General features: G+C 39.7%; 2 protein-coding genes across 5 annotated transcripts; one reads left to right on the top strand and one right to left on the bottom strand.

Annotated features, from left to right (window-relative positions):
- Positions 1-1,672: 1,672 nt before the first annotated feature.
- GTPBP2 (GTP binding protein 2) lies at positions 1,673-17,192 on the bottom strand. 3 transcript variants are annotated; one of them, XM_063305190.1, is made up of 12 exons: positions 17,085-17,192; positions 10,333-10,359; positions 9,614-9,798; positions 8,608-8,716; positions 8,043-8,240; positions 7,765-7,939; positions 7,328-7,547; positions 6,507-6,642; positions 5,781-5,839; positions 5,186-5,357; positions 4,505-4,669; positions 1,673-4,091 (listed from the first exon to the last, which is right to left on the bottom strand). In XM_063305190.1, the coding sequence occupies exons 1-12, from the start codon at positions 17,169-17,171 to the stop codon at positions 3,894-3,896; spliced, it is 1,731 nt and encodes a 576-aa protein (XP_063161260.1). In that variant the 5' UTR covers positions 17,172-17,192; the 3' UTR covers positions 1,673-3,893. The 3 variants fall into 3 exon arrangements, with proteins under 3 accessions (XP_063161260.1, XP_063161243.1, XP_063161251.1); XM_063305173.1 differs by lacking the exon at positions 17,085-17,192 and adding an exon at positions 14,628-14,893; XM_063305181.1 differs by lacking the exons at positions 10,333-10,359; positions 17,085-17,192 and adding an exon at positions 14,628-14,893.
- On the top strand, positions 17,097-20,992 carry MAD2L1BP (MAD2L1 binding protein). Of its 2 annotated transcripts, XM_063305224.1 has the most exons (3): positions 17,097-17,232; positions 17,389-17,663; positions 18,872-20,992. In XM_063305224.1, the coding sequence occupies exons 1-3, from the start codon at positions 17,133-17,135 to the stop codon at positions 19,406-19,408; spliced, it is 912 nt and encodes a 303-aa protein (XP_063161294.1). In that variant the 5' UTR covers positions 17,097-17,132; the 3' UTR covers positions 19,409-20,992. The 2 variants fall into 2 exon arrangements, with proteins under 2 accessions (XP_063161294.1, XP_063161286.1); XM_063305216.1 differs by having other exon boundaries at positions 17,133-17,663.
- Positions 20,993-21,026: the final 34 nt, after the last annotated feature.

Genomic DNA, 21,026 nt, shown 5'->3' with positions numbered 1-21,026 from the left:
AAACCCCAAAAGTCAAGGCAGGTCTGTTCTGGGTTTCTTTGAATGACAGCTCAAAGTCTCTAAACTACGCGTTTTCCCCCCTGGATAGGGGCCCTGCTCACCATCAGTACTCAGACAATTAACGTTATTGGAATTCTGTTTATAACATAATTTTCTGAACTTTTCATGCATTTCTCTTTATTACTGTGCTTATGAATGTTGATATTATATTGATCTTTTAATGACTGTGTATGCATTTGTATCTTTCTTTTGTTGATTAGTTTAGCAAAATAAACTACCAATAGCCAAAGATATAAGTAACATATTTTTGTGTGATTTCCAAGAAAAAACAACTGGAAGTCTATAGCACTGTTCATATGCATGTTGGAAAACAAAATTAAGGTATTACAATTTGGTGTAAATGTAGAAAATACACCGTTTTCAAGAGGCCATCCTTGTACCCAATGGTCTTCAACAACTATTGAAGTCTCCAACCTTCCGTGGTTGGTTTGTAACTGAAAAGAACCCTGGAAGAAACAGATTATCTATATCCATTTCAGTCTTTTTGCAGGCCGGGATTTAGTACTGAGCCTTGGTTGCACTTTTTGATGACTATGGTTGAACTGGGATGGAGGTGGTGCATCCATCCTTGTGCTCCTTGATCTCTTAGTGGCTTTCAGTACTGTACTGTCAACTTCTGAGCTGGCTCCATTGGCTCGAGATTGGGGGCACCGTTTTTTGGTGGTGGTCTTCCTCTGGGTCTGGTTTGTTGGTGTTGGTTGTGGGGGAAAGAGTGCTCCCTAGGCCCCTCCTGTGTGGAGTGCCTCAGTGTTCTACTCTCTCTCCCCTTCCTTTCACAATCTACATGAAACTGCTGGGTGAGGTCATCTGCCAGTTTGGAGTTCAGTATCATCAATATGCTGATAATACCCAATTATATCTTTTTACCCTGGCCAGTCAAGTGAGGCTGTTGAGGTTCTGTCCCAGGGCTGGAGGCCGTGCACCCCGAGATCCAGATGGCCCCATCCTGCTACTGTTTAAAAGGGCCTAGAAGCCCTGGCTCTTTGCCCAGGCCTTTGGCGAGAGAGAGAGAAGACGTTTTGTCTGTTTTGTTGTTCTCATTTATTTTTTACTGGTTATTATATTTTTCTTGTTTTAGTTGTTGAGAGCCACCCAGAGTTGTATGTATGTATATAAGCTTGAAGTATTTTAAAAGAAATTATAGGCTGCTTTGTAATACTGTTTCATTGTGTTGTAATTAAGAGTAGCAGGAAGCAATTTAGCTGATGCTACTCAACAGTCATAGGAACACCAACAAATAGGTTAAATAAAAATCCCTCTCACAATTAGAAGTCTGTTATTAGAATAAGGAAACAAAAATATGATTAATAAACAATATAATAGTCCAGCATTTATAAATGGGTCCTGAATATTATTAAATAATTTTTGCTTTCCTAAGTAACCTCAAGAATCACTAAATATAGCTTGCTATTTATTCAAGGCATTGATTCTATATCCCAAACTGCCATAGTTATAAAGTGCGTAGCACATATTTGGTAATGTTAGATAAGTGCACTACCAGCTAGCAAACGTGACTGTACAAACATCTGAAACTAAAAATGTTTAACAGCCAGGGCAGGGTAAGAACAATTTCCAGAGCTAAAGCTTTGGAGGGTCAGAGCAAATTACACGGTTCATTTTAGAGCAAACCACAGCTTTATTTTTTCAATAAAGCATCTTTATTTTGTGCATTATACAGAGAGATGAAAACATCCCTCTCCTTTTAAGAAATCCACAAACAGTGAATATGAAAGGCTTGGCACTGAGAACACACACACATAATGAAGGCAAGGGGGAAGGAGGAGACCAGGAAATGCCTGGACTTAAGGGTAGAAAAAGCACCTTGAATGCTTACATTTGCAATAGGTCAACAACCATCACTGTAAACTGCAGAGAAAGCATTTATTCCTACCACAGGACAAAATCTCTCAGAAGATACGTAGAAAGCCAGTTTTCCTCCTTGTATAGAGGCAATTCAAAATGCTTGCGTGTAACTCATATAATTAAGGGGAACTTCAAAAGAGAAACCACTTGTCAGCAAACAGCCATGGTACTTAGCAACCGTTCATTGGACTATTGAGAGGATTTTCTTTTATCCAGGGAGGTGAGTAAAGGCTTTGCTTAAAAGGCTATATAAAGGCTATATAAACCTTTCTGTATAACTATGCAGGCTTAATAGTAACGTGTTATATCCCAGGAGCAGTTGCTCTGAATAATCTAATCTCTCTACAACAGAGATGAAACAGCAAAATGGGGAGTTGTGTGAAAGGATAAAAAATCCTGTTTTTTTACTGGCCATGTTAGCTCGTTTATTTGAGCCCTTGATGCAACAGTGGCTAAAACATACAATAAACATCACAAACTTTAAAAATCTTAATAAAAAATGAAGGTATCTTTCAGTGCCTGAGACCATCCTATCTCATGGCCAATTCAGAAATTCAATTATACTTTCAATAAGACATAGATTTAATCTTACGAAAAAGGTGATTTTCTGCAAAAGATACCAGTAATACAAATTATAGCAGATGGTAAAGTTGAATAAGAGAATTAGAATTGCAGTAGCATTCCCAATATTGCAATAGCTAGAACAGCCTTTACTGGCATGACCACTGGAAATGAAAACTCTTGCCCCAAGAAACAGGTTGGACCTGGATGCCCATACCTCAGAAAAGTTAAGAATATTGAAAGATATAGCAATCAAAATTGCCAACCACAGTTTAGTTCAAGAAACAAGCAATGTAAGTATTTATAGGGGTCTGATAGTATAGTGGGGTACCTCTGCTCTAAGAAGCTGCTTAGGCAGGGCACCTGTTGAGGAACAAATGGCTAACAAAGCAAGAGAGAAGTATGACAGCATCGATAGCTGAGCTGGAGAGCTGTGGTTGTCATCATATCAGGGTTATTTTAGAACAGAGGATGGACAGCTTGCATCCCACATGCAGCTTTCCAGGGCACCCTTGGTTCATGCTGGTGAAATCTGGTAGCAGAACCATTGATTTTCAGTGGCACTTTTTTTTGTATTTTGTGGTTAGTATAGCTGCACAAGGCCTCAGAGAAATTGTATGTATCCACTTACATAAAAGCCCCACAAATTTAGGCAGAACATTTCAGCCTGCCCACCCTGGCACTGTCACTGCATCATCAGCCATGGACCCTACAGCTGTGGGAGTATCCCATTAAAAAAAAAATTGTGACCCTGGTCACAAAATGGTTACTTACCTCTGCTTTAGGGGGACTTTTCCTCCCATATTCCTCCCTCCTTTTTTAAGCTGGTAAGAATTTGCACACGAAGGTGGAGGGAGAAGAGAGACTATTCATTATTGGATTAATATGAAACCAACAATAATTTAAAATGGTAGAAACATCCTGAGCTGTACTGTGGGCAATACAGAATGTTAAGCTCTAGTTTCTAATAGTAACTCTTCATCTGTCATAGAAAGCCTGCAAAACCAGGCACCAGGACAACACCAATATACCCCTGTGAACAGAAACGAGTCCACCATTGTTGCCTCCCAGGCAGCAGAATCCCAAAGTTACAGTCCAACTCACTAAGGATCTTGCCCCTCTCTGGGAATAACTTCCCAACAAAGGTCAACAAAAGCAGGAGTTCCAACCTAGACAAAGATGCAGCTGTTTGCTTGTCTATTCCAGGAAAAGCAGGAAGATGGAAGTAGCAGTTAATGCACAAACAACATGCTTAACTTGCTCCAGGAATGGCACTCAATCCAGGAGGTAACTCTGGCTTCTGCAGTGCAGAAAAGATGCGCCTATGTAAACTGATTGGCCAACAATGGCTCTGCACAGCGACACGAGACCTTTCCCTTACTCGGAGCACTGAGCAATGCTGGTGTGTGTCAGAAGCTGACTGGATCAGGACCCAGGTTGTGTTCCAGGCCACTTTCTCCAGCAATGATAGCCTGGATGGATGTGACATGTCCAATACCCTTGGTAACTCCTTCCCGGAACAATAGTTTGGCTCCTATCTTCAAATATTCGGGATGTTTAATGAATCTGAAACGAACCACTGCTTTTTCTCCTGTTCGCAATTTGTCCTGAACAAAAGAGAAAGTATGTTAGAATCTTAAAAGTTCAACTACTTAGCTTAGGGATTTTAGAAAACCACGGAAAGCAGCTTAGCATACACTTGAGCTTCTGAAACTTGTAGTGGGTTTAGCTGTGAAACATCCCTTTTGATAACAACAGCAATCCACCTTTATTTTGTAAAACTCAAGCTCCCACCTTATATTTTCCCCAAAACAACCACCCTGTGAGGTGGGTTGGGTTGAGAGAGAGTGACTGGCCCAAAGTCACAGCCAGCTTTCATACCTAAGGAAGGATTAGACCTCAGAATTGCCTGGTTTCTAGTCCAGCAAGGGGCACCTCGAAGGCAAGGCTTAAAGGAATTGTGATACAACTGAGAAGGCAGTCAAGCAAATTCCCACTTAGCAGGAAAAGAGAAACTTACCTTCCCGTGGATCTTTTCCACAACTGCTGTTTGCCGCACATTTCCAACATGTGCTGTTACTTGGAATCCTTTCCGGAAAGTTGTGGCATGAAAGAGTAGAACAATTTCAGCTTCAAATACTGAACAAATAGTTGGGTTCATCTCTGGGCTGACCATCACCATGCCCTAAATGACAGCAAGATTGGGTTGTTGAATTTTCCTGACAATGGCACTCAACAATTCCAAATAGAAGCACAATAGATTACAATCTTTCCAAAAAGATCTATAATTCTCATTAACTGCTCAGAAAACCAAAGAATGAAGGGGGAGATAAGAATGTGTATGCAAGATGAAGAACAGGGCAGGGTGAAGTGGGAAAGATCTGACAGCTGACTAATGCTGTGTAGCTTTCAATCCAATTCTTCCGATGTTCTTCTGAATCTCAAGACAATCACCCTAATGTTATAGTTCCCAGTTTTCCCATCCCTTGAACCTGAATCAAATACTTAACACTAAGGCATAAACTGGAAGAGTTTATTGTCTATAGCATTTTGGAATGTCTTCAAAACCAGAAGTTCCAGAGGAAACTCAACCTGCTGTATTTCACAATATCCATAGGTCAGGACACTATTTTCAGAGAAGGTATGGAGGAGAAGGTTTTTACAATCTCAAACTCCAGAGAGGGATTAATGAAGAGCTTACTTTGCGCAGCAGTGAGCGATCAAAGAGTCCAAGTGCTAGAGTGGCAGCCTGCCCGGCTCGAAGAACACGGCATGCTGAACGATTTCGCTGGATACTGCACACTTTCAGTTGAAGGAACCTGCCATCATCTGTTGGACCAACAACCAAATTCTCTCCCTCTTTGCATATCCCACTGGCAAGGGCATAAAATGAAAACAACAACAACATGTTATTTAGCTCCCAGGAGGTGGAAAATACCTTTTTTGGTGCCTAATTGAGATAGATATCTTGATGCACTTTCTTTACACTTGAAGTATAAAAAATACCAAAGAGAAAATTTGGATCTGATATTCCGTAGAGTAAATATCTATGCTATGTGCTCAAAGAACACAGGACTCTTTTAGGGCATACTATTACTTTATTATTGGCGTGCAATTTTATCCTCCTTGACTCATTCAGCAAACTACTCAAGATGTAAACTTTTACCTACAATTACCTATAACAAGAAAAGGAGAATAAATGCTACTTCCTGATCCTCCCTTTGAATATAAGAAGTCTTTGACACCACCTCCCTACCCATCCTGGCTCTTTCTTGCAAAATCCATTACACACCAACCTTGACAGTGTTCCTCCAACAACTGTGCCTACATCTGGTACAGTGTAAATTTCATCCACCTGCAGCAGGAGAAGAACAGAAGTTTCAGATATGCTGTGCTGTTTGGACTGTAGGATTTCTAAGGCAGAATGAAACATTTGACCCTTTTATTCTCAGACATATCAATACTGGCTCTTGTATAGGAATTCTAAGCCTATCCTTTAACACTGTCTTCCTTACACCTGTTAAAGCCTCAAGCATCCAAGTTCTAACTGAACTAACTTCATTCTGCAAACATTTGCAGATTTACCCCCGTAAATTCCATCATGACCATCTTGGATTTTATATGTTATATGTTATATGTTACATTTTACATTTTCTATTTATTATATTATATTGTATAATGAATTTTTATTTTTTTATTTATTGTAAGCTGCCCAGAGTCGTCATTGAATGAGACTGGGCAGTGGATAAATTTAATAAATAAATAAATAAAATTTCCTAGGTGCGACTCATAAAAGAAATAACCTGGGAGTCAATGCAATGATTAGTGGGACATTAACAATGTGATTAGATGAAGAATGGTAAAGACAAATAAATAATAACATTAATTTGTCTTTGAATAAAAAAGTAATCATAATTGCATGGTCTTATCATCCTTCCAACTCTACATGCAAGGATCAGAGAGCACCCTGCCTTCATTCACCACCATTAGAGATTCTCAATGGAGAAGAGAATATTGTGTACCTGGAACTCAGTGAGCTGTTGCATCAGCTCTTCCTGTTCTTTGCTGTTTGTCAGAGGAGGAAGGATATTGAGAAAAACTCTCAGGAGATCCAGGTTCTCTCCAGAAACACTGGACAAGGTGAAGATAGGAGTGATACTGCAAACAAATGAGTGAAAGAAGCTGGTGATCCATAGTGTTGTGTATCATTATTACTACTGAATACTGTAGGAATGAGATTGGCTTCCACATAAATGTGTAAGTAATTAAGGAACAACTATTTCTGGAATCCTATAATTCAACAGAATCGAAACTTGATATGCCCATAACTGTCCCAATCCTAACTATGCAATGTGGCTGCAGATGATCAGAGGCATCCAAGGGATCCAATGTTTTCTCAAAATGATGAAACAAGTCTTGTGACAGCATGACAGAAGCTCCTTTTCTTTCATACATGTATGCAACATGTATATAGGGGGTGGAGTTTGCATCACAAGGACAGAACACTCATTTCATCATCTGCTCTCTTTCAGCCCCGTAAGTCACTTCTGCAGACAATTCATTTATTATGTGTAAGCTATCTTACAATATAAAAAATATCACAAACAGTAAATACTATGAAATCAAAACAGCCTATTGAAAGCAGAGAGTGAAGAAATAAAACCAAAGAATCAGATCAATTAAATTGCTTATTGCTCTTTGATATGAACCACTGCTGGTTCCACAAACCTGAGTTACTCACACCTATCTTGCTAAATCCAATATTTTGGAGTTATGTTAGTCACAACTGTACCCATACTGGTTAATCATTGTCCCTCCCATTTGAAGAGCAAGTAATTCATACTTCGGAGATTGTGCGAACTGCTGCGCTGCTGTAACAGCATCGTCATCGGAAGTTACTAGCAACGGAAGCTTGTTGCAGCCAGGCTGCTTCAGAATCCGCTCCAATTGTTTCACTGTTCGCTCTACAGTGGCTTTTGAGCACAGGTCCACTTTGCTAATGACAATGAAGAAAGGCACCTTAAGGGCCATAGCCAAGCCTAGATGCTCTCGTGTTGTACCAGCTGTAAGGAACAGAAGACAGAGAAAATCAAACAAAGAAGGTAGGACATCAGTGCAGCTAATATATATGACTCGATGCCATTTGCTTGAAACTATTTTCATAGCATTTCTATGCTACCATGGATGAATTTTGCTTTAAATTACTGTTACCCATTGATTAACTCTATGCATTATGTCACCCTTCTGAAACCTCAAGGAGAAATCCGACCATCCACTTACCAATTCCAGTATTGGCACTCACCACCAGCATTGCAAAATCTGGACAATAGCTTGTAAGCCCAAAAATGGTGGTTTTTAAGTATTTGTGATGGCCAGCTAAATCAATGAAGGTAATCATTTTGGAGGAGCTCTCACAGATTTCTTCAGCTGTCCGTGAATCACTATAGTTTACCACCTAAAAGGCAGAAAATACAAGTAACTGAGCTCTTATAAAAGGCTAAGGAAAAATTCATATCCGGAGGTATAAAATGATAAACTCATAGTACAAATACTCTTACCTCTCCCTTACTGTTGAAGCCAAGAATTTCAAAGCTAATGCTAGATGTTCTTCCTGACTGGATCTCATGCAAGTGCCGGAAAAGATTGAGTCGAGCTCGGCCTCGCCCATTATCCAGTTCTCCTTGTGTCAAGACACCTAATAAGGTTGACTTGCCTGAATCCACATTTCCAAGCACAGCCACACGCAGATCTAGAAACTTAAGGAACATGTGAAGATCTATTTTTAATTGTTTAAAAAGATAAACTGATAAGTGCAAGTTAGCTTTGACTGTTTTGCAGATTAATGCATCAGGATACCCAATTCACTAACAAAATTTGTATAATTCTGGGGTACTACAATAACATACTAATTCCTGGGCATTTGGAATTTACTAGTTTGTATTATAAAAAATGAACAAGGTAAGAAACTGGGTTTAAAAGTTTAACATTTTCTTTGTCTTAGCTATCAAGTAATTCCTATCAATTACAGATCTTCAAAGTCTAAATGAGTAAAGCAATCTAGAATGAAATATCTTCATGGGTCTAGCTTTTCTTTCATGATATTTAAATCAAGTTGATTTTTACCTGCTGGTTATCTGGGACCTTTCGGACAAGAACCTCTGTTATCTTCCTGGGAATATCGCTGTCATAATCCACTTCTCTTTCTCGAAGCACAGTGATGTCAGCTCCTACTCTGCAAAGGGCAAAACAGAAAACTGTTGGGGGTTAGTGAATCATCTGCAAAGCATTCCCCAGTAAGTCAAGAATCAGGTTGTCTTTTAATGCTGTTCAGAAAAGCATCTCAAGATTAATCAATACTGAGGGAAATGTGTCTGTTTCCCAATTGACCTGATTTTTATCCATAAGAATGTGCATCTTTGCCAATTTTTGGGGTGCCATTCCCCTGAAATATTTTTGCACAGATGTAAAACGAGTTTTCTTAAGATCTATAAGAATTCGGCTATATCTAGATCACCACATACAGCAAATCTTCCACTAATTACATGTTGCCCATATGAAGCCAATCACAGGGCAGAGACAGATAAAGCTCTCCCCAGATGAGGCTGAAGTTGGAAAAGAAAAAAGTGGGCTGCCATCGCAAGCCTACATAGTTCTCATTAGTAGTAAATCTAACTAAGGTGAATGCTAACTGTATTAGCACCAGAAACATGTCATAAATGGCTTTCTTTCCAACATGAGCGAGCACCCACTGCTAAAAGGATGCACAAAAAATTGCTAAACTTTCTTCCCAAACTCTGCTCTGCCTATATATCTAATGTGACACCATTCATTCACAGCTCCCCTCCCCTCCTCCTTCTTGCCCAAATATGACATATGGCCTTTGCCCATCAAAGTTGCCAGTCCTAGTTCAGTGTAATGGCATATGACTAAATATATACACACCCTCTCTTTACAACTGAAAAAATTAGTAGGTACTCGTATGGTGGTACTAAGAGAAAACTCTCTTGCTGAAGCCACCTCATCTGTTGGCTATTAGTTGAATTTCCTAGATTAAGTCTATCTAAGACAGCAAAATAATGTAGCACACCACTGGCTAACTCTGGCCAAGAAGCAGGACCGATGCACATACTTCTCGGCCATCCGCCGTAGCGTTTTGAGAGAGGCGTGCATTTCTTCTTCAGATAGTCCTACCAGCAGCCCGTTGTCCTCTACACCAATCTGGTACACAGCCTCACCACGGCCTTCTTGTAGTCGCCACTTCATTTGCGTTACTAGATGTTCAAAGCGGTACTGAGATGGATTAACTAGCTTCAGCTGCCCAAAGAAAGAAGTGAATATAATCAGCATCTAAGGAGGTCTGATGAGGTTGAACATTTTTTTTATTCAGTATTTTTTCCACAACATTCTGGCCATTTTTTACACAGACAATGGATTGTATTAATGGGAAGTTTAATTATGTTCATGTAAAAACCATTTGTTCCAAGTAGTTTTACTGAAGTTAAACATAACAGTTAGGCTCCATAAAATTAAACAAAGAAAATTCAGTGGGCAAGAAGACTAATAATTTTTCAAAGGCAGTCTACAATAATTGGAAAAAAAAGTTTGTTTCTGTATTTTTGAAGAATACCCAGGTTCAGTATTTAAGTGTGAAATAGCCAACACAGCTATAAATGCAGTTTTGGCAAAAATCAATTTTGTTTTACCTGATTTTTTTCAAAAACCATTTTTATTTTTCTGTGTGTGTATGTACATATTTCAATTCCTAGGTATGCAACTTATAGGATCATTTGGCTTAGAAACTTTTAGAGCTAAGGACTTACCCTTAAATGGCTTACACAAGAGACTCACCTTGTATTCTATGTTTCCATCTTCTGCCTAAATACAAGAGGAGGAGGTGTCAATTTAGTGGCTAATGTGGTGTTCAACATTTCATATACAAAACCAGACATCTCTTTTGATAACTAAATATAGCTGCCAGAGACCAATGACAGACTAGTTTTAAAAAAAGTAGTTAAATTAATAGTCACTGAACATTATAGTTCTTTCATCTTTATACAAGTGGCAGAACTGCACTGAAATTATTTAGTTTATACAAACATAATTAACAAGACAATCTTTAATCTTAAAAAGAAAATTTTAAAAATACAAAATAGAAACTAAAAATGCAAACTAAGAAAGAAAATGAAAAAAAGAAAAAAGCTACCCTATTATTTTATACTTATCCATAGCCACTGGTTTACTAATGAATTCACTGCTATAATACGAATAATGCAAAATATTATTGTAAGACATCACAAAATCTCTGCCATAGGGGCACATATTGTTGCATCCTTTGATTAGCAGAAAACATTGCCTTTTCCAGAACAGACAAATCACACATTTTCAACAGCCATTCCTTGATATCTGGAATAATATCACTTTTCCAATTTCTCAATATAACTCTTTTAGCCACCCCCATGCACCAAAATTATTATGTGTCATTTAGTACAGTTCAGACTATCATTTGTTTTATCTGCATCCAAAGCAATTGGTGGTCTAACTTGAATGCCACAAGGATTCAAAAAGGATCTTAGTAAAATGTCTCTATCAACTGTAATAGGTCAAATCATGCAGAAAGCTTCAGAAGTAATTGTCTCATAAATTATATACAAGTTTTAAATAGACCCTAAACTCTCACTCTGTCTTCATGAATCTCTTCCAAATACTCAGTTTTCAAATACCCTTTGGCTGCCTGTTCTGGCATCATTCACTAGACATTTTCTTTGGAAGTACAGTAAATACAGTAATTGGCATGCAGTAGAGCTTGTACAGTGGTTGTGCTGAATATTGGTTTTTATACCTTGGCTGTGGATTATATGTTTTTAATATTTTTAATGTGTTTTTATATGTTTTAATATTGAATTTTGTTTTTTGTATTGCTTTTAATTGTTGTAAGCCACCCAGAGTCATGCGTTTGAGATGGGCAGCTAAATAAATAAAACCAATTTGTTTCATGCTTTACCTCACATTAACAAGTGCACTAAAAATTCTGGATTGGTAATTGCATAAAAGTTTTATTAAATATTATAAACAGGGAAATTAGAGAACTGATGAGAGATGAACAATTCCAAATTTTGTTTATCAATAATCAAGTTTTGCACCTACATATTTTATTTGGCTCCTATCCCAAAGGTGTTCTGTTCTACAATGTCAAACAACTCTAGCAAATAACTACAGCGATGTTCCTCACGACCTGAGAGTAATGTTGAGTGAGAAAGTTATAATCAGCCCTAACTACGTCATGGCAGAGCTAAAGAACAATAGTTCATTTGATCTTCCCTTAACAAGCTATGCAGATATTTTTCCAGAAGATACTTCTACCTGATTTTAATAGTTTTTTTTTTTAATTGCATGGCACAGCAGTTCGGTGCTCATGCTGCTTTTTCTTGCTGGGAAATCCTTGTGAGGTCCAGCAGCCTCACAATTTAAATATTTTTATTTAATTTAATATTTTAATGTGCGCACTGAAGACTACTTATGCAACTCATTGTAAGAAAGACTAGAATCCTTTAAAAAGCAGTTATGTGACACTGATTCATATCCTGCTGATCTTGAATCAGGACAGGGAGCTTTTAAGACTTAGGAATTCAGAAGGAAGTATCATAAATCAGATCAACAACACCATAAAATTGATCTACTCAGGTTTAATTTCTTCCTGAAATAATTAACCCTTTTGGATCCAACATCATTCTCTCTCTAGCAAGCGTTCCTTCCCACATCTAGAGTTCTTTCCATGTATCTTACTGTTTTCAAGCTCAAATCCTGACTATGGCACAAAAGGACAGGTGACAGGGGAAATACTTTGCAAAGAATATCCTGCAATCAGAGACCTGTACTTTGGAGGTTAGAATATTATATGTAGGATCCTTGTTAATTTGTTTACACAGCGTATGTTTACTAATATGGCATCATTCTGCAATGTATATAAACACACACACACACACACCTAAATTCATGGCATGTTAAGAAATCATGCCTACAACACACATTTGCAGTTTTGAAGGAGCATAAATTATTCACTGGCTTGTTGTGGAAGTAAGGAAGGAAAAATAAGTTCGGGCATGCCCAGCAATACTTCATACTGTTAACTAAGGACAGAAAAATAGTACTTTAACACTGAAATCTCAGGGACAGCATAAAGAATAATTCTTATCTTGATACTTGGGAAAAGCTCAGTGTTGTAAAATATGAGCCAAAAGTGTCCTAACAGTCAGGAACCACGCTGAGATGAGGAATAGGTCTCTAGTGTTTTATTACTGCTACATTAGACAGAAAATGCTAACAAACTGAAGAAGTGTGGGAAAAACCCAGACAGATAAACCCCAAAAGTCAAGGCAGGTCTGTTCTGTGTCTCTTTGAATGGCTGCTCAACTCCTCCCTACTACGCATGCATTTTCCCCCTTGGATAGGGGCCCCCTCCTGCTCACCATCAGTGCTCATGACAAAAAGTTTGAATAAAAATTGCTATTTTCACATCTTACATTGTACAGGAAGTAAAACATTGGTTCAACTGCTAGCAAATCACCAGGAGAAACAGGAATAAAAAAAATGAAAACATCATTGCTATAAAAGAACTCACATTGCACATTCACATACATTTTATATAAATGAGAAAAAAAGGGTTTGGCGGGATGGGCCTGGGATTATATGTGGATTTGTGACTATATGGACTTTATTCATCCTTTAATTAAATTCCATTTGATTTTCTACTTTCATATACTAATGCCTAGTTTGTCAATTTGACTTTTTATGTAAACTAGCAAAGTCTGCCAAAAGATTACAGTAAAAGTATTAAAAAAAGAATTAAACTTAAAAAGCATAATCATTTAAGACCCTGTTCAAAATATGTGGGTTTAAAGATCTTCTAAAAGCTGTGAAAGAGGTCATCTGCTCAATTTGATAGACCTAATTTTCCACCAAGTGAGCCAAGGGCAACAATAGGTGAACCCTTGCAAATTATCTCAATGGCAGAAGTAATATCAGCACTTTTTATCTCACCTAGAAACAAATTTTGAGACTTTAAATTTGTCTTTAGATCATACAATCTCAGATTACGGGGAAACACAACACTGATTACTTCTTTTCCAGACATTCATAAGCACACATGCCAAAATCTTATATAAACAAATTTAGAAATCTTTTTTTCTGAAAATATCTTCTACATGCTGATTACTATAATTTATGATAATCTCTTAGAGATGTATATGCATTGTTTTCTGTATTGTTTTCTATTGAATCAGACTACTGGACCATCTAGTTTAATATCAGCTACACAAGCCTTTATCATTAACAAATATGGTCGGTTTTGAGGGAGAAGGGTTGCTAGAAAGTTAGGATAAGGAACTAGTCCTTGCTTTCCAAACAAAACAAAGAAACAAAAATACCTAGCACTGAGCTCACCATTCAGAGCCCAAGATTTATAAATATATATGCCAGAAACCTCAACTGAAATTACCGTAGAACTTAAGCTTCAATTTAGAAGCTTCTTATTCCTTCCACATTTGATGGTTGGCTACATATCAAGAAACAAGCATATATCTGGCAATTTAAATGCAATTTTAGTATCAGCATCAGAAAGGGAGAAAGAAGCTACTTGCAGTAAACAGAAACAGAATCACTTTTGCCTTCCCTGTTCAAAGTTATGATCTCAGAACTTATTATTCTCCCTTAAATCGAAGCCAAGCTTCAAAGTGGCTCTGATATTTATTAGAGAAAGGTTAGCGACAGAGCTGTCAGAGGGAAGAGTTCTAATACCACATCAGGCACTTCAATCAGAGGAACCAGAACTGGAATTGAAGGGTGTGTGTGAAAGGGAAGACAGGAAAATGAAACTCAGCAGTACAAAAATCACGACGTTAACTACAAAAGCATTTTCCTCCAAGAGGCTGCCCTGCAGTCTTGGGATATTTCGATTCTTCCTCTAAACACAATTAAGCTCTTGACTTTTCCAGCAACCCGCCGTAATCATGGTAGCTACAGCCCCATTGACTACAAACTATCAGCATCTTCGTCCTAGTCGGAGCTCTGGAGGACAGGCACGCCCCACCTTGTGTTCGAAAAAGCTCCTGCCGCCCTAACCCGACTCAGCAGAGTCTCTCGCTCACCTCCGGAGGCAGGTAGGGCGGGTTGTTGGCCTTGCCACCTCGGTATCTCCCGTTCTTCTTCCTTCCCTTGGAAGAACCGCTGCCGCCGCCGCGGCCTCGCAAGGCACCCCCATTCCCGCCCCCCACGGGCCGGCAGCAGCCCCCAAACAGCTCGGACACCCGCGAGTCCATCCTGGGCCAGCTGGAAGACCCGCGGCAGTCCCTCCTGCTGCGGATGCCTCCCAGCCCGGGACCGGGCTTCTGACGGCTATCCTCCACTCTGGCGCTTGGCGTCAGAAAGAACCGCAGGGTACCACGGGAAACAGGGCCCGAGCAGCAACACCATTGGACTACAAGTTCCAGCGTCCTCCTTTCCGTGGAGGGCAGCGCTTTTGGACAAATACAGAGGGGAATAAGACCGGCGTGAGAGCCCTCTCGGGAGAGTCGGTTTAGTCTGTGCTGGCAAAAAATGGGGAGCCCTGTAGTATTACAAATTGCATTAAAAGGTGTAAGCTTTCGTGCCACCGGATTCGTGATTTATTTTTTTGCTTCCAATTACTTCGGTTCTCTGAACAGAACGCAGGACTACAACATCCAGTAACCTCGGGGGCGATTAAATTAAGATTTTTGGTGGCGCTGCGCCTCGAATAGAAACATCCCAGTAAAATACTTTTGTCTGCTTCAGCTTTGTTTTTATGCTTCATGACAGGAGTAGCATCCTCCAATATCCTTCAGGCATGGAGTCTTAAGAAATGTGTGATTTATTACATTAATACTGCAATTTTCCAGACAGAATTAATTATGCCACAATTTAAATTAAAACTAATTTCATTTTATATCGTATCCTAAAAATGCAAGATAAAATGTTAAGGACGTAATTACTATTTGTGTTCTGCATCTGCATTCTAACACTGAACAAATTGTTTAAAAATACTAATTTTCATGAGAAAATAAGATATGAGAATAAAATGTTATCACATTTTAAATTGCAGGCATATACACACTCACCTGGGAGTATGTTCACAAGTTAGTTAAGTACATATGTTGAATTGTTAAAGAGTGTCAGTTATTACACATATTTCAAATGACTATAGTTTTATCTATCATTTTATTTGTATAACTGATTCTTATTAACATGTCTCTGATCATGACAAAAGCAGAGACTTTCAGAAGTGTAACTTCACAGAATTTAAATTCATAGAAAAAAAAAATCTTAATCTTTCCAGTACAATTTCCAGCAGAATGTTTTTCAATTGCCTTGATAGCTAGTAGTAATGCATTATAAACAGTATAACAGCATATTTACTTTTTTACATTTGTGTACTATCTGTTTATATTTGTGTAATATCTGTCATTTCAGTCACAAATAATATCCATAAAGTTCACCAACTTAATTCCAAAGTTAAAAAAACAGCCTAGGAGTGTTCTAGTTATTAAAGCAGCTGAACTATGGATTCCTTCATGCAGTCAGAACAGATGCTTCTCCCACTTCACTGTTAGTGGTCTGCTTTATTTACAAAAACAGTCACAGCCTCATATAACACCCTCAATATGAGATTGCTGTTAGGAAATGGCAATGTGTTGCATCAGTTGGAATGTATTGCCCAGTGTAGGAAAAACATTGCATCAGATTCAGCTGACTAGATACAGAACACTGCATGATTCATTTATTTATTATGAAAATGATGTAGAAATTGAATGCTTTACTGAAATAGATTGCCAGTGCAACTCAAGTTCAGTTGCCACCTGGGTTTTCAGTGGCAATCACACCATCACTTTAAAAATGCACAGTTCTTTATAAAATTTATCTTCTTTCTCAGAACTTGTTGAACTAAGTTTGTCATCATAATGAAGTGATGGGAAGGGTATCCCAAGATTCTCCTATCCCAATACCGTTATTCATTTTAAAATAATGAATAACGGTATGCCCCTCAAAATATTTATCATACTGAGTGGTCTGTCTCAGGAAGCTGTTAAGAATTAATCCAGGAGGTCCCGGGTATATCTACAATCATTAACTTTTATTTGGGCAAGACTATCCCATTTTATCTTTAAAATGGGAAGATTTCTTAAGTGGGGATACCCAACGGAGGCAAATTAGCTTTTTGTATTTTCCTGGAAGAAAGGGAAGTCAGGTCATCATAATTTCGGCAAGTAGAATATTTTAAGGTCTAAACTTAGCAATGAAGGAAAACTCGTTTCCTCGACTAAGTTCCGCTTTTGAGCACCGGCCAAAGGCAAAGTTTAAAAGTTTATTTGGGGGCGGGGACAATCAAGGCAGTTTTTCTAAGGATCATGCAAACAGCTATTCCTAACAGCAAGGTGACCCGTGTCGGGCTCCTCGCAGAGCATCTGTACTTTTAATCACACCGTAAAGCAGAAGACAGGGCCGACGAATTAGACTGGCCGGCTTGCCCATTTTAGAAAAAGCCGCGGGAACAAACAGGCTGCTCAGAGACGCGGCGGCGTTCAACTTACCCTAAACAAAGATGGCGCCAGGAGAATCGGCCCGCGCTCCAGTGACGCATGGGCGATATTCCCAAGATGCTCCGTGAGGGCGGCCATTCAAACCGGAATAAAGTTGAAGAACAGAAAATGGCCGCGCCGGGAGCGCCGCAACGAGAAGGTGAGGCTGCAGCGCCGCCCGGGTGCGATTTTTCCTTTCGGGGCGTCTTAGGGTCCCCTTGGGCTAGGCTTCCTTCCACTCCTCGGGCCTCTTCCCCTCCTTCGCGGTCAGATGACCAGCCGCACTATCTCTCCCTCCTCTTCGTCTCTCTTGCAGCCGGCCCGCCGAGGCCCGCCGAGACCGGCCTAGAGCTTCGTGAGGCCCCCAGCGTCGCTGTGACTGTGGAGCTGGCGGCCCCGCCCGTGGCTCCAGCTCCCGGGGGCGCCTTCTCGTTGTCTGTGGTCTTCCCCGGCTCGGTCACCCGGGAGGGCTGCTTCCGGTTCACCTGCGAGTTCTTAAAGCACGTCCTGTACCAGAGGCAGCAGCTGCCCTTGCCTTACGAGCAGCTCGCCTGCTTCTACCGGAGGCAGCTGCCGAGGCCTCCCGGCCAGGTGAGATACAGCGCGGTGGGGAAACGTTCGCCGCTCGCTCCCTTGTGTGAAGGAAAGGACCGGCTGCTTGTTCTCGCGGCTTTTGATTCGGGCCCTTTTGAGAGGCCAACGGAAACCGGCATCGGCCCCGGATGGTCGTTTGTAGGATGGGGGGTGGGGCTCTATTCTCTGCTGCTTTTCCCAACATGAAAAAAATTCATCGGACGCCAGCATAAACTGGTAGTAGAAATTTTGCATTGAAAAAATGGGAGAGTAGGAAAGGATGTCTTAGTTTACACCATATGGCCTGCAGCATCTAGCCAACATTGGTCTGATGAAAAATCATCTTAATGTCTTATAAAAGGCTCTCAAAGTTGGGCCCATCCAAATCTCAGGGAGTATGGTGTTGCATAGGACAGGTGCTGCAATAGGGAAGGCATGCTTGCAAGGTCTAGTAGATGGCACTTTTTAATAGAGGGGCCCTGGAGCTAGTGCAGTTCATCCTATAGAGATGTTACGTAGGTAAGCCAAGGCATGCCCGTAACTACCACACTGCTGCATTCTGGATCAGTTACAACTTCTGAATGGTCTTCAAGAGTAGCTCCATGTAGGTGCATTGCAGGAGTCCCAATGGGAGGCAACTAAAGTATGAATGACAGTGAGCAAGGCTTCCTACTCTAGGCAGGGATGCAACTGTTGCACATGGTAGAGCTGTGGAATGGCCCTCCTAGCTATGGTCACCACCTGGTGTTTGAGCAGGAGCCAAGAGTCTAGGAGGTCCCCCAGATTGTGTACCATCTTGGTCTGCTCAGAGTGCTACTCCATTCAAAGCCAAAGATGGCAAGTCCCCAGATCTAAGAGGTCCCAAACCTACAGCCACTCAGTTTTGCCAGGGTTGAGCCTGAACCTATTCCTTCCTATCCAGTCTTCAGACACTGAGAAAGCACCTTGACAGTATGATTTGGCTGGCTTGGCTTGAGATGTACTGATACCTAACCTTGTGTAGTGGCCTCATGTAGATAATAAATAGGAGCAGGATGACAACTGGATGATGCGCATATATCTTTCCATTTATCATAGCAGCAGATAGCTTTTCTCCTGTTATGGTATGCTGGGATGGAGTTTAACATAATATGTAAATATTTTGCTTTGAAATTAAGTATTAAAGTGTTGCCTTATTCTACTTGTGCTGCTAAATCATGCATCTCTTAAATCCCCTAATTTCATAGGAAGAAGACATGGCCAGGAAGGTCTATCCAAAAGATCAGGATAGCAAAAGGTGCCAGCAAGTGCTGAGTGATCTTGATAGTGTTTTCCGGCATTTGGAAATCATGTTCAATTTGACACTGGTCCCACGAGTACTTATTTTGCTTGGAGGTACAGCTGTCAGCCCCAAAGAACTCTATGAGATCAACTTACAAGGTATATCCGTGAGCGGCACTGAAGAAAGTTTGCAGACCTCAGCCTGTGTTCGCAAGCTGTTCCATTCTCTCTTCATGGCAGATGTGTTCAGTGAGCTTCAGGCTATTTCCACCATGGGTGTTGTTGTTATGGCTCAAGGGCATCGCAACTGTGGTATTGACTGGTTCAGACCCAAACTAAATTACAAAGTGCCAACTCGAGGGAGGAAGCTGACTGTCAACTTATCATGCAGTCACGGAAATAGTACAGTCCTTTCTGCCCGCCAAGAAATAAACTCTGCCTGGGATGATTATATATGGTTTCAAGCCCCAGTAATAGTCAAAGGCTTTAATTATTTTTCTTGATAAATCCTTAAGGAAAAATTCTTAACTAGCTACGCTAATGTTGCTTTGTCATTATATATCTGTTCCATTGCAAAGAAAAGTCGCCTTTGTTTGAATTTCTTCTCCTTTCAGAAATAATACTGAGCTCTGCAGTACAGAGCACATGCATCTGTGATGATAGAAAGTACCTCTGGAAAACTGATTCAATGTACTGCCAAAGCATTACACAACCTGTATTCTGTCCTGCACATTTTGTATAAAAGGATACTTGAAATACCTGCTCCAGTATAGGAGTACCTGACACAATGTTGAATTCCAGTTGACTGTATGCACCTGTGCAAATTTGATGAATTCCAGTAATTTTTCAGAAATATGGTGAAAGCCACATAAATTGCTTTTTTATATAGAGAAAATTGTCTAAGGCAGGGTTTCTCAACTGTGGCAACTTTAAGATGGGTGGATTTCAACTCCCAGAATTCCCTAGCCAGCATATGCTGGCTGGGGGATTCTGGGAGTTGAAGTCCACCCATCTTAAAGTTGCCAAGGTTGAGAAGCAGCGGCCTAAGGATTGGTTGTAGTTCAGAATATAGTTGCCCTCCTGTATGGAGGGATAATGGCTATTTAAAGTCAATACTCCCTACAGCAGAAGTATTATTGTGACACTTTTAGATACATTCCTATCTCAAGCTGCAATTCAGAGTGATGATCTCTAAATTGACAGCTGTGGTTAAAATTATTTAAATGCTTATAAGAATGTGTGAATTATCTGACCAGTTTTCTTCAACATATTCACTTCTGGAATGTTGACCTCCCTCTGATTTTGATTAATAGAGCTTAACATCCTAAAGTTACCCATTACAGTATGGAAATGGAAGTTGTGTATAATTGTTGTTATAAATTCATTTTAAGATTGCAAAATTTGGTTTTTATTTCCTGTTCAGTTCTGTTTTCCAACACTATCAGAAGTAATGAGGCAAGTGAAAAAAAGAAACCTTACTCCCCTATCATATTCAGGTTGTATGAAGACAGGGGACAGAATAATTTTGGGGAATCATTATGGGAAGGTACAATCTAATTCCAGACAACAAATATCTAATTTCATACTGAAAGGAGCCTGATGAAGGAAGACAGTTGGAAGAATACAGTAATCCTGAAAATGGATACATTTGTTAACCAGTTCTGAGGCACAGAAAGATGTACTGTAATGGTATCTGGAGATGGTAAATGGTGCTCCTTTCTATGATAGAGATTTTTGCAGCAGCCTTAAATGTTTTCACACTAGAGTACAGATCTGTGGGAGAGGAAGCAATGGCCAAACGCTCCCTGGGATTGTGGCATTTAAATAACAAGCACGCTGTTTAAGGTGCTTTATTGTATCTACACTATAAAGGATTGTCTTCCTTTATGCCATTGTGTACTGTACTGTAAATGGACCAATCTGAAGACATTATTATGTGTTCAAATACTTCCTTGCTTAGAGAGAAAAACAATATGCTGAAGAGAAAATAACCATATCTAGAAGCATTTTTAAAAAGTGAAATTCAACCTTTTTCCCAGGTATTAGTCAAAAGCATTAGTCAATTTGGAAACTGTATAAAATGATCCGTTTAATATCTGACTCTGAAAGTGCTGCTTCAAT

Source organism: Candoia aspera, chromosome 1, assembly GCF_035149785.1.
Source record: "Candoia aspera isolate rCanAsp1 chromosome 1, rCanAsp1.hap2, whole genome shotgun sequence".
NCBI classification, from domain to species: domain Eukaryota; kingdom Metazoa; phylum Chordata; class Lepidosauria; order Squamata; family Boidae; genus Candoia; species Candoia aspera.
This window is presented reverse-complemented; position numbering and strand designations above follow the sequence as displayed.

Bases quoted from the DNA above. Each gene is read 5' to 3' on its own strand.
- GTPBP2 (XM_063305173.1), bottom strand. From the start codon at position 14,798: ATGGACTCGCGGGTGTCCGAGCTGTTTGGGGGCTGCTGCCGGCCCGTG. The intron at 9,799-10,332 runs GTGAGTCTCTTG...TTCTTTGGGCAG, and splicing joins ATGGAAACATAGAATACAAG to CTGAAGCTAGTTAATCCATC. The intron at 7,940-8,042 runs GTAAGAGTATTT...TCTGCCTTTTAG, and splicing joins GCTTCAACAGTAAGGGAGAG to GTGGTAAACTATAGTGATTC.
- MAD2L1BP (XM_063305216.1), top strand. From the start codon at position 17,133: ATGGGCGATATTCCCAAGATGCTCCGTGAGGGCGGCCATTCAAACCGG. The intron at 17,664-18,871 runs GTGAGATACAGC...CTAATTTCATAG, and splicing joins TGCCGAGGCCTCCCGGCCAG to GAAGAAGACATGGCCAGGAA.